The sequence below is a fragment of the Priapulus caudatus genome, unplaced genomic scaffold, assembly GCF_000485595.1.
Source record: "Priapulus caudatus unplaced genomic scaffold, Priapulus_caudatus-5.0.1 Scaffold312, whole genome shotgun sequence".
Classification (NCBI taxonomy): Eukaryota; Metazoa; Priapulida; class Priapulimorpha; order Priapulimorphida; family Priapulidae; genus Priapulus; species Priapulus caudatus.
Window position 1 is genome coordinate 13,903 of NW_014577373.1, and position 12,981 is coordinate 26,883.

Genomic DNA, 12,981 nt, shown 5'->3' on the forward strand with positions numbered 1-12,981 from the left:
TAGGCGCCGCAAATTGTTTATGCAAATTGCACTATTTCGTCTCTAGAAAAGGCTCTTTTGGGCTTTTTTTCGCCGAAATTCGGCCACTAGAGTGCAATAATTTGCATATATGCACGCAAGTTAGATTGTAACATCTGTTTTACACGTGTGACAGCAGCGTCGCTCAACAAGATGCGCGCTACATTGATGTATTAGGAGAATGGAGACGTGGTTGGGTTAGACAGATTAGAGATGATTTGAAATGGGAGGTAGAACGTAGTCTGTGAGAACATGTCCGGTACATGTGCGGGCAGTATGTTTGTAGGAGTTTTGGGGAAATAGATTCCTGTTTACTAGATGCCCGTGGACGTTCTAGAAAGCATTAGGTGTAAAATTGGTCTTGTCGTGTAGTTGTGACAATCCGTCAGGTGGCGTAGCGACCGGTTGGTCATTTTTTGTTTTTTAATGTGTTCAGATAACTTTGCAGAAATTCGCATCATAGAGCTGGAAAAGTTTCGAGCGGCGCATAGAGCATGAATCTGTAGTTATTTAAACATGAATAAGCGTATGTTGTGTATGCGAAGTAACAGTGTGAGTATTTTTAATTAATTTCTGTTCGATGCTTATTCAGACTGCCGCCTATGGACGCCCTCTACTGTTGTTCACCACCTTAAACGTAGCCGCCCTCGAGGCACCCCACTCCCTCCACCACCACACCCACCCGCACCTTCACGCAACGCGCACTGTTTCTGCGACGGATTTTCTCTCCCGAAGGTGTCGCCGTTGTTTCCGTCACTGCGGACTGCTGCGCTGTGCGTGCTGTGTGTTGTTGTGGCGGCGGAGAGATCGCAAATACAGAAAACAGGAAAATAATAAAAAAACGATGGATCCAACAACTTTTAGCCGTGACCTCCGTGCTGTACTCGTTATTACGGCTATTGAGGTTAATTATGTATTATGGATGTGCTATTAATATGCGACACAAACGTCATTGAGCGACGAAGTAGCTCCCAATGCAGCGCCTCACTAGAGCTCTATGTTTTTGATTATCCTAAGAAAAAAATCAAGCCGGCGGCTTGACTACAGGGGATTGGCGGTGGGGGAAGGGAGAGATTGTCGTGCGCGGAGGCAACGTACTCGTCATTTTGCCGCCTGCCGCGGACACTCCAGGTGGCTTCTGCTACGCCGCTCACAAGCGTTGTGCCGGCGTCTCGTAGAGCTGGTTTTTCACCCCGGTCACGCCGATGGAGAGCACGATCGACGACTCGGGCCACGCGCTAGACGCGGGCGGCTACGGCACTCGCCGACAGGGAAAGACGAAGGAGGAACGGAGAAGGCGGAGAAGGCTGGAAGAGGTTGCCTGAGAGGCAGGGACATGGCGCTGCCACGCGATGCGGGCGGCGTTAGAAGTGACGGCCAGACGTGAGAGCTGAACATCAGTCACACGTTCGCGGCGCCGTCTGCCTTGCTGAAGGACGGACCGCGAAGATGCTTAAGGTAAGCTATATAGATTCGCGGCTTAAGGTAAGCTATAGGTACGCGTCTAAGTGCTTAACGGTGCTTAAGGTAAGCTATAGGTACGCGTGTTTAAGGTAAGCTATAGGTACGCGTGTTTAGGTAGTATAGTACGCGTGCTTAAGTAAGCTATAGGTACGCGTGCTTAAGGTAAGCTATAGGTACGCGTGCTTAAGGTTAAGCTATAGGTACGCGTGTTAAGGTAAGCTATATGTACGTGTGCTTTGACGGTAAGCTATATAGATGCTCGTGCTTAAGGAAATGTTGTAAAAAATGCGTAAGGAGACATGATTAAGGAAGATAGTCGAGGAGATGGTTAAGGAAGATGCTTAAGGTAAGCTATTTAATATGCGCAGGCTTAAAAGGAAGTTGCTTAAGTAAGCCTATATATGTGCGCGTCTGCTCAGGAATCTGGTCGTCACTTGGCTGATTTGAGCATCATGCAACATCCCCTGACACATCGCAATGAAAAGAAACCGGATGAAAACGTCGGCATGTCGACGTACCAGTTTTCACACAAGTTAACACATGCGTCGTTTATTTGTATATTTTTTTAGCACATGTATAAATATATATATATATATTTATTTATTTATTTATTTATGCCGCTGAAGTAAAATAATTGCGTTTGAATTTCCCACTTGAGCCCGGTGCAATTGAGCTCGTGTGTGTGTGTGTGTGTGTTGTGTGTGTTGTGTGTGTGTGTGTTGTGTGTGTGTTGGTGTGTGTGTGTGTGTGTGTGTGTATTCACGGCGCTTCATGTGTATCAGGAAATTTGCGAAATTCTTATGCGGCGTATTAATGATAGGTTCTGCTCTATGCGATATTGTTTGTGTAATGTTGAGAAGTTAGTCGTATTGAAAAAGGCGATGAAACAGGCAGTCACAGGAAAATTGTCTTTATTCGACGAGCAGCCAGTTACAATCGTCGGTCGTAAACTGGAACTTCTCTCTTCTCTCTTCTCCTTTCCCCCGGGCCCTTCCGACCTTCCCCCATTTATAGCGCGCCGTGCCTTTTCGGTGGACACGTGTTTCCTCTCGCGGGCCGGCCCAATCCCTATGTCTCCTATTGGTGGGTTTTCGGACATCGATCGGTAAAGTGGCCACCTCGTCACTCTTGCGTCATTATGGCACGCTTCCAAACTCTCGCACCCGCTGGCAATTTCTTGGTTCATTTATTTTTGCATGATGTCCCACTATATCACGCGTCTCTGGAGTCGACTGTCTAATAATGGTGAGAGCCCTTCTTATTGCGAATGCTCTCTAAGCCTAATGACTCCAACGGTCCTCTTAGCTAATAACACCACATGCACGTCTTCTCTGAGGTTAACATAACAATAGCTGGGGCTTTCTGGGACAATTATTCTACAAGTACTTTTGGATCTCGCCTCGCTTGGTCCAAAATTAACGTTCTGGCTACAGCGCGTTGTGCTACTATGACGCTCGTAACTCTACTTGTTGTACATTTTGCTTATTCTTCTTTTGGTTATTTCGCTTTCGTTACATTTGTATCTGGCGCCAGTCACCACACACACACACAACACACACACACACACACACACACACACACACGCACACGCAACCACGCACAGTACACGCGACACGCACACGCACACGCCACGCACACGTAACCACACGGCACACGCACACGCACACGCACACGCACACGCACACGCCACGCACACGCACACGCACACGCCACACGCACACGCACACGCACACGCACACGCACACGAACACGCACACACACACACACATACACACACGTACACGCACACACACACACACACACACATAACACACACACGCACAACGCACACGCACACGCACATGCCACACGCACACGCCACACGCACACGCACACACACGACACGCACACGCACACACGCACACACGCACACACGCACGCAACACACACACACACATCACACACACACACACACACACACCACACACACACACACCACACACAACACACACACACATATTTAATATATTATATATATATATATATATCAGAAGTAGATAATAGGGAAGGAGTGTGATTCAATAAACAAGAAAAATTCGGTTCTTGAAACAAAAGGCAGCTACTAGCTAGCCACACCGCATCGCCGAGTGCGCAAGATCGCTAATAGCTGCCTTTTTGTTCAAGTTAGGCGGTTATACATTTGGTTTGCTGGCAACAGAATGGATAATCGTTGTCGTGCGTTTTATTCTGTATCTCCGGATTGCGGTGTATACGAGGCGAACGATTTCGCACGATGCCTAGGCGAATGTACAGTGTACTAATTCCGTAGTATTCGTGAGTATTCTAGAATTCTAGTATTATAGAATGTTGTATTCTAGGGCTGTAAATAACGAATTTCCGTTGTTTATTGAAGTCACACTCCTTCCCTATTATCTACTTCTGATATATATATAATATATATATATATATATATATATAATATATTATATGCGTGCGTGCGCGCGCCCGTGAGTGTGTGTTGTGGTGTGTCTGTGTATGTATGCGTGCGCGTGCCGCGCGCGCGCGTGTGTGTGTGCGTTGTGTGTGCGTGCGTGTGTGTGTGTGTGTGTGCGTGCGGCGTGCGTGCGTGCTGTGTGTGTGGTGTGTGTGTGTGTGTGTGTGTGTGTGTGTGTGTGTGTGTGTGTGTGTGGCTGTGTCTGTGTATGTATGCGTGCGCGTGCGCGTGTGTGTGCGCGTGTTTGCGGGCGCGCGTGTGTGTGTATGTGTGTGTGTATGCGTGCGCTCGTCTGCGTGCGCGAGTGCGTGTCTGCGTGCGCGAGTGCGTGTGTGTATATTAAATCTCGCTTATACACATATTAAAGTATGTATACATATTACATATATTATAGGTAAAAGCATTACGATATTGTGAGATGTTTCTCTCGATGTTATCTTCTAACGTCGCGCATGCGCACTACCTCTAAATCCTTCCAGTGCCTATCTCCGTTTCTGTAACCCTGAGGCCCCGCAGCTGCTTTCACAGTAAATGCTACAGTAGGAGGTTAGTCCACTGTAGCACTGCGAGATAACTTGCCACACTCTATGTCTATTTGCTGAATGCTAAGCAGAGAAGCCGTGTGTACCATTTTTCAAGTCTTTGGTATGACCCGGTCGGGAGTTGATCCCCCGACCTTTCACATACGAGGCGAGCACTCAACCATTGAGCCATCGCAGTGGTGGCACTACCACTAACGGTGACGTAATTGTCCAGCGCACGTATCGCGCATGCGTAGAGAGGAGTTCATTAGGCTTCTTTTCTTTTCTCTTAAAACGTATACTCATAGGCTTAGAAAAAAACGTAATATGTCATTAGCGCACGCGATGGCTCTGTAACAGGCTTATTGGAAATAGTTAGCGTCTCGTCGGCGCCAAAGTCCCCGGCACGCGAAACTCGAATTACACCGCGCAACCGAATTCCTTGCGCGGCTAATAGTGTAGGTCGTTGTGTTATTTAGAGAACGATTTATATAAAATCTGGAAACTTGTGATTTTTTACTTTCTATGGTCACACTGAACACAAAGCAACCTGTTTCTATTTTTTTAAATACGTCTACTGGCAAAATTCAAGATGGCGGCCAGCATATACCGAAAAAGCAATAAATCGTTATATTTAAACTAATTTATTCAATATATGCACAATGATAAGCTTATTATGGACATGCACTACGTTATTAGTCATTACAGCCGCTGTCATCCTCATCCTCGTCCTCATCATCACTGTCTGTCTCCTGATTTGCAACATTAGTGCATGATCCGTCAGCACCTTCACACTTGCAAAGCTCTGTGCATGCCAGATTATTGGTCTTGCAAGAACACCGTCCACTGCATTTGCTGGCAATACATGAACACATCACGACGTCCACGACAGCCTCTGGTGCTGGTGGAACTTTCGACGTCACAGGAACACAACGTCCGTCTTCTAGTTGTTTCCATCCCAAAGATAATGGATCTAGAACATTTGGAACAGCTACTGTGTCCTGCGCCCAAATGTTAGCTTGAAAGTGTGCTCGCAGAATGTGTTCAGTTATGGATCCTTGAGTTGGAAGTAGTTACTCTACACCCTGGTTGCCATTGAGTTGCTTGAACATATGCCACCGGTACGGTGCTACGGAGTGCTTTAGCTGATTCATAACCAGGTTTGAAGAGTTGATACACGAACTTTTCACAACCAGCCAACATCTCCGGAGATGGGTACACACCAACACCAAGCCCATCTAGTGCATGGATTACGTCATCACTAGCCTTCATAAAGAATTTGAAGAAAGTAGGCTTTGCCTTTCCCTGGATCTGGTATCACAACCAGTGAGCGCGTGGAATCCTGGCAAAGCTGCTGCACGTTCTGGGCCAATGGCCATGTAGATAGGCTTGAGTTTTATCTTCCGTCGTCGATCTCCAGCGCCCATGATGATGATGCTCTCTGTGCTGAGGTTTGGCACCCTGCGTAGAGCGAGCACCAACACATCTGTGTCAGAGGAGTATATATGTGGTGTCTTACCCAAACTACTCACTGCTACTGCATACATGACCAGTAACATGTCGGCTTCCTCCTGTGTACTTGTGATGTTCACCATGTTTGGTTGGGAAGACATAACACCTTTGTGTGTGTGGGTAGTGATCGGCAGTTTGCACAGCTGGACAGCTTTTTGTTTAAGGTATAGCACGAGGTTAGCTTTGGTTTCCTTGGTTCCCAGGAATGCCTTAAAGTCTTTGATAGGTGTGGAATCTTCTATTTTGTATCCCTTGTATTGTGCTGTTCCTGCTGTTCGGAGCTGTCTTGTTCTGGCTTTCATGGAGTTTGTAACAGTGCAGTTTTCAAATAATACATATATGCCATTGTAGCTTCGCGACTTGTTGTCAACACTTCGAATGAAACATTCTGACAGGTGTCGGCAACACTTTATATTATCCTTCCAAACAACCATCTCCTGCACGAGAGCCATGCCATCTATTATGATGCTGGTCAAGACATGTGCTGATTGACTAGGGATGGTCGGCTCTTCTATGGATTCTTCAGAAGTTTATGTCCCCGAAACCACTCCTTCCAGTTCATGAATGAGGGTTGACTTGCTTGTAGTGGGTAGCAGAGAACCATCGGGCCTCATTAGACTAGCATTGTAATGGGCAAATTCATGTGTTCCCACCATTTCCTGCAGGTCCAGTTCTCTTGAGGACTTTGCAACGAGGAGCAACCGAACGAACGTTGGTTGCTTTCAAGCTGACTACTGCGGAGGATGCCTTCAGGTTGATACTTTTACATCCATCTTTCCAAGTCAGATACATGAGCTTCGACATTTTGTCCCACATGTTCTTGTCTCCGTTGACCCTCTCATCAACATATGTTGCAAGTGCCGTGCTTCCACGTACCTCTAAGTCCAAAACGCTACGCTGCACTGCCGTTGGCATTATCCGCTTGGTGATGAAGTTGACCAACTTCATTTCAGATCCATCATCATGTTCTGGTGCACTGAAGGGGTTTGCACTGCCTATCACATCATTGAGTTGTCTCACAGCCTTTTACTGTCGTGCAGTTTTAGATGCTGAGTGTTGGTGATGCTTCTTTGGGATCGAATCTGATATGTTCAGCATACGCTCGGTTTCTCCAGCCAGCCTTGCCAGTTCTGGAGAGCTGAGGCAATATTTGAGACCCTGGGGATCGGTTGTTAAGCCAGAAATGGCACCTTCACCTTTGTGGATCTTGTTCACATGTTCCTGTGCGTGATCGGATTCAATGGATGTGAACGACAAAGTCACCACTCTTGAGGTCTTGCCATATCGAGGGATGGCTGCTTTCCAGGTGATACATGTGTGCGATGTAGTCTGGGATGTTCTGTGCATAGTCACGCCTGTTATATGCGAAAAGGTAGATGCACATCTTTTCCAATGAGGCGACGTACAAGAGCCAGTTATGATCGCGGGTACCTCGAATGAACTGGAGTAGGTTGCTGACCTGTCTCATATTCATACGAGCCCACTTGTGCATATGGTACTTCTCATTATCGTGGTCTAATGCTTCTAGAGTGTCCACCAACATCAGATCCGACGCCAAGTTTAACAATTCACGATGAGCTTGAGCTATATCCAGACAATTTTGAAGTGATGTTCTCACATCTTCTAGTGAAGACGTCAGTTTGTTGAATAGCACTGGATGTTGTTTGCAGAATGCCTCGATCCACAAGTCAAATAGAACTTGCAGAGTGATCTGGTGAGCATCCAGATAAGGTTCTGTTGTGGTGCTTTCCATTCAGTATTTGTACTACAGTGACGCTACTGTACAGGCCGGCTTCAATCCATGCTTCATCTGGACCGCTGCTCTCAAGAGTCGCTCCAAGACACCGTAAGGCACAGATAGTTATCTGTGCCTTACATGGAAAGGACCGGGATTTGGGATAATGTTGGCTTGTAACTGTAGATCCAGGAAGCTCAGTTTTAGAACTCTTTTATACAAGTCCGTATCTAACCAGACAAGTATTGGCTCATTGTCCTGATTGTCTCGGGCCAGCAGTTTGTTGAGATTAGAGAGCTGAGTCAGGGCTGTGGTAAGGGTCGTCCACTCATGGGCTGGTGCATTTATGATGGGCAGTGCATGCACTTTGTCCAGTTTGATAGATTCACTGTTGGATGCTGACGTACGCAGAAGTGAATTATATGCTGTCCAGACAGGGACAGGTTGGTGTCGCACATGAATCACTTCACCAACTCGAGAGCTGTCGTCGGGTTCAGCTAGCTCAATAACCCCAGAGGTATATATAATATCTAATATAATATCCATATATATAATATCCAGAGGTCCCGCTTCAGATGCCATTATTTACCTGAAAAACAAATATACATATAGTAAAAAATCACAAGTTTCCAGACTCTATGAACCGTTCACTACACAACGACCTTATATACCTCATATTGGATGATTATTCACTTTATGCTTTGTGTTATTGGTGATATAAGTACTTCAATGAATCCAGTGACCAAAAAACCCTATAAAACGATATACTGGGCAACTGTATCCGTTACAAAATCCAAAATAGTTGGCGATAAAGCGATTATTGTGTTAAATGGCCGCCATCTTGGATTTAGTGAGTATACATGCTGGAAAAAATTGGAAACAGGTGGTTTTCAGTCCTATGTGATCTAAAGAAGTCAATAAGTACCAGTTTCAAGATTCTATATGAAACGTTCACTCCTCTGTTAATTGCAACATAACCGCATACACTACAGCGAAGAAAAATTAAAAACAACGTAAAACAAGTATTCAGCAAATATATAGTTTTACAAGATTTTATTTCGTCGTAGACCTTATGCGTTAAAAACAAATTTTGTTTAAAAATAAGAGATCAACGACTCAGTACGCGTACAGCTAAAACAAAGTACTTTACCAGCGGAATTTACATACATTCCACTCTTACACATAGAATAAAAAGTCACACTAAAAATAGCTTAAAAGTCTTAGTGAAATGCTGCATTGCCTTAGTGTTAGGTCTATGAACTAGAAAGTTATAATTGACCTCGTATATAGTATACGTAGATTGCTCGTTATACTTACACCCACGCGCGCGCAGGCACGCATGCACGCACGCACACACCTACAATAAAGCGGTCTAGCTGGTCGTATGGGAATACGTCCTCATAGGTTTACCAGTGTAGCCTCTTCGCTCCCTGTAGTGGGTATCCAGCATAGGGCGGAGCCGGCGTACGTACGCACACCCCGTTTGCAGGCCCAGAAAAAATAATCAATAAAACTTTAAACAAAGCTTTTTAGTAGCAGTGTGTCTTCAGGGGTAACGACAGACTGAACGTCCTCCTGCTTCTGTTGCTCCACAAGGACCTCCCTTTGCAAATGGATAAGGTTGTCAACATCTTCATCCGAAGGAAGCCTTAAAGGTTGCTATTGGGAAACCCCATGGGTGACGCTTAAGGTCCCGAACACACAATAATGACCTGAACATCTCAGTGGCAATTATTAGTAAGCTTAATTGTCACACTGGCTTCTCACCCTGACCTGTGTACCAATTGGAGCTAATCATCAACATGATCAAGTGTGTTTCCTTTTTAGTGCCATGATTAAACATGTTAAAGGATTTATCAAGTTATATTGTGTTACAATCCTTACCTGTGTTTTAATACCTGTATTATTACTATAGTAACCTAACCTCAGGTGTGTGTAGTAGCAGTGTTTTAAATCCTAAATTGTAGGGTTGGGTCTAGGGTTAAGATAGTGTCATCAGACATTAGAATATGGCTCCCAGTATGCCTCAGATTGCTGGAAAATGGCTTAAATATTTCAGAATTGCGGGGGGAGCATGCCCCCACCCCCTAGTGCTGGCGTGCCTAAGGCGTGCGGGGCCACTTGCGGCAGCCCAGGTAAGTTTAGCACCCCTGTTCATCAATTTCTGGATACGCCACTGAAGGGATTACACAGGTAGAGCTATGTGGCTAGTCCCTTATATATTATACACACATGCAGGCACGCCCGCACCCACGCACGCACGCACTAAATGTCCTCATCTTCCACGTATTCAACTACGTCTTGCGTCTTTCTCCGATTGGCAGCCCTTCTGCCGAAAACGATTGGCCAAAGCGAAATTATAAGTTCCACTATTGCTATCACGATGTAGCCAATGTTGAGTACCTTAACATAGTACATGCTCTGGCAGTGGTAGATATCCATAATAGACGTGCTATAGTATACCGCACATTCACTGCTGGTGTTCACTGTGATACAAGAGAGAATAAGAAGCAGCAGTGCAGCAAGGGCAGAGAGAACACACGCGACAAGAAACACCTGCACTCTTTTAAAGCTAATCTCCCAAGCGATTATTATCCCCGCAAAACCGGACATGAGAAATACACACCCACAAACTACACCTTTCCAAAGAACACCTGAACCTGATTTGCGCGTACTACTAATGACAAAGATGGCTATGTAGATTGAGACAGTTGCGATTGCAAATGCGAAATGTGCAAGTGTCAACAACCAGCATGTCTTTCTAGACAGAATGATGACTGGTTTCTGATGATAGACCACCCGAGTCGCTGTCGTGGCCGTTGTCATGCCGTCATCATCGAATGATATGCTGGGAGAGAATGACTTGTCATTGAGATTCTCCCGCGCCCATCTTCTTCTCGCCTCTTCATCGTCATCCACTTCTTCGTTGTGTAGCTTGTTGCTGTTGGCGTCAGGGGGCTGCAACGGTGATGTAGGAGGAAGGTCCTCTATTTCGTCATCGGAATCATTCTTCGTCACATCGTCACAATTCCGTGGTGCAGGATCCATACTGAATCAAAGAGGATATATTATGCTTGCATAATATCCATAAGCCGCTATAGCAGTTACCTATAGGGTTTATACATGTGGTTGGTGTATGCTGATCAACGTATCCACCACTAGTGGGGCAGATATGTAAAAGAATTGTGGGTTTCGGGGAAAAAACATCAAAATTGGCATACATGATGTTGAGGGTATACTAAATGATTTCAGATATAGTGCCAAGCTGATTTTTTTCCGTAACGCCCGTAACAATGGAATATCCAAGATGGCCACCACGCGATTCTAAATATCTATTAATTTTCTATTTTTGTAAATATTTAACATGACAACACAAATAAAGTGTTTTTTTATGTTTGTTGATATGCAGAATCCAATGGTGTCATTATTTAAGGGAAAATGCATATATTTGAAGATAGGGAACGTGTCAAAGATATAAGTTAAGGTGGCTTGTAAATATCTACCAAAAGTTACATATTCTCCTACTATTTAAAAACATAAAAACACAAAACCAAATTCTAAATTGTATTCAAACTTGTATATTTTTTTGGAAACAGGAATCAATGACAGCATCACCTCTTCACGCAAAAACGCATAGAAAGCACAATTATAACTCTCAATTATCAAATCAAGTTCAATAAGCCAGTTCGTCATTACAGTCTGCGCATGCGCGAACTTTGCCACGAATTCTTCCGGGTTAGGTGATTTGTGAAAAATATTTCGTATTTCGACCGCATAGTATACATGGGCATGCATCTATGTCGTTGTAATGCTACAGTCTTCGCGTGTGTCCGTACACGTGCGTGCGTGTGCACGTGCACGTTCGTTCGTTCGTGTGTGCGTGTGCACGTACACGTGCGTGTGTGCGTGCGTGCGTGCGCACGTACAAATGCGTGCGTGTGCACGTAAGTGCGTGTGTACGTACACGTGCGCGCGTGCGTGTGCACGTACACGTGCGTGCGTGCGTGTGCACGTACACGTGTGTGCGTGCGTGCGTGCGCACGTACACGTGCGTGCGTGCGTGTGAATGCACACATGCGTGCGAATGCACGTGTGTGTGCGTGCGTGGGTGTGCACGTGTGCGTGCGTGAGTGTGCACGTATACGTACGTGCGTGTGCACGTACACATGCGTGCGTGTACACGTACACAGAATACATGAGCAGAGAACAGTGCCTTGGGCAATGAACTTGTACAATGCCTGAACTATTCCTGCCAACCACCATGGCCGACGGCGTTGCATTGTGGGTAATTTGAAAATTCGCGGAACTCTATACGTACTGAGCCGAGAGCGCACGCCACTCGAGATTTCATCGATTGTTACAAACGACCCGGTGACCTGTGGCGTCACACAACCAACCCATTGGCTAACTACGAACTGGCGTATTGACAAATTGCTCTAGTTTTTAGTGATATTATTGCTCTCCATGAGGAATTCCATTCCTCTCATTTCTCCTATTCATCTCCTTTACTTGCGCATGTCTGTACGGAAAAGGTGCACACTTGTTCATGGTAGTCGACCTATATAAGGTCACCCCAGCCACACCTGAACCTATTCACTGGAGCAGTTGTGCCTTAATTGTGCCAGGAATGCTTAGATAAACCATTGATTTGTCCAGCCAAATCAAAGCGTATGGACATCGGGGCTGGCTATGATACTTTACGTCATAACTTGAATCGTTTTCGTAGTGTTGGCAACCAGCCAGTACCTGTTGAACTAGATAGGCTAGATGAAGGTGATGGTATTTCAAGCACACTGAGACATAGGTCCTAATCATACCAAATAGTACGCATCATGATCATGCAGCTTCGAGTGTTCTTCCTGAGTCGCACTGCCAGGATTAAACAGATTTATCCTTACAATCGACTTACAGATTTATCCAAGCTACAGGCTCCGCAGAGGTGTTCCTTTAGATTACAAATGTTTTTTTCTGTGACAATGTTGGAAAGGAAACTTAATTGCACCCGTAGCTTCATTATCGATGGCATTTGTTAGTCGATAGGCACACGGTACCACAGGCACTTGGGGCGTTTCAAGACAATATAATGCTAAATAAATACGAAATCTATTTACTACCAAAGTCTTAATGTTTCTCTACTCTATTTCGCCTATAATCACCTTTAAATTCCGGCCAAATGCTCATCTGCAACACACAAGTACACGGCATGCTAGCTGCTGCACACTGACACATAAATATATATATTTATGTGTCAGTGTGCA

The 12,981-nt window shown here is 45.3% G+C and overlaps 1 protein-coding gene across 1 annotated transcript in view; it reads right to left on the minus strand.

Annotated features, from left to right (window-relative positions):
- Positions 1–8,748: 8,748 nt before the first annotated feature.
- Positions 8,749–12,981, minus strand: part of LOC106808901 — a 27,539-nt gene continuing 23,306 nt past the window's right edge. The window contains exon 3 of the mRNA XM_014811808.1: positions 8,749–10,772. Within this exon, the coding sequence (XP_014667294.1) occupies positions 9,989–10,772 (784 nt within the window). The 3' untranslated portion in view covers positions 8,749–9,988. The remainder of the gene's footprint in view (positions 10,773–12,981) is intronic.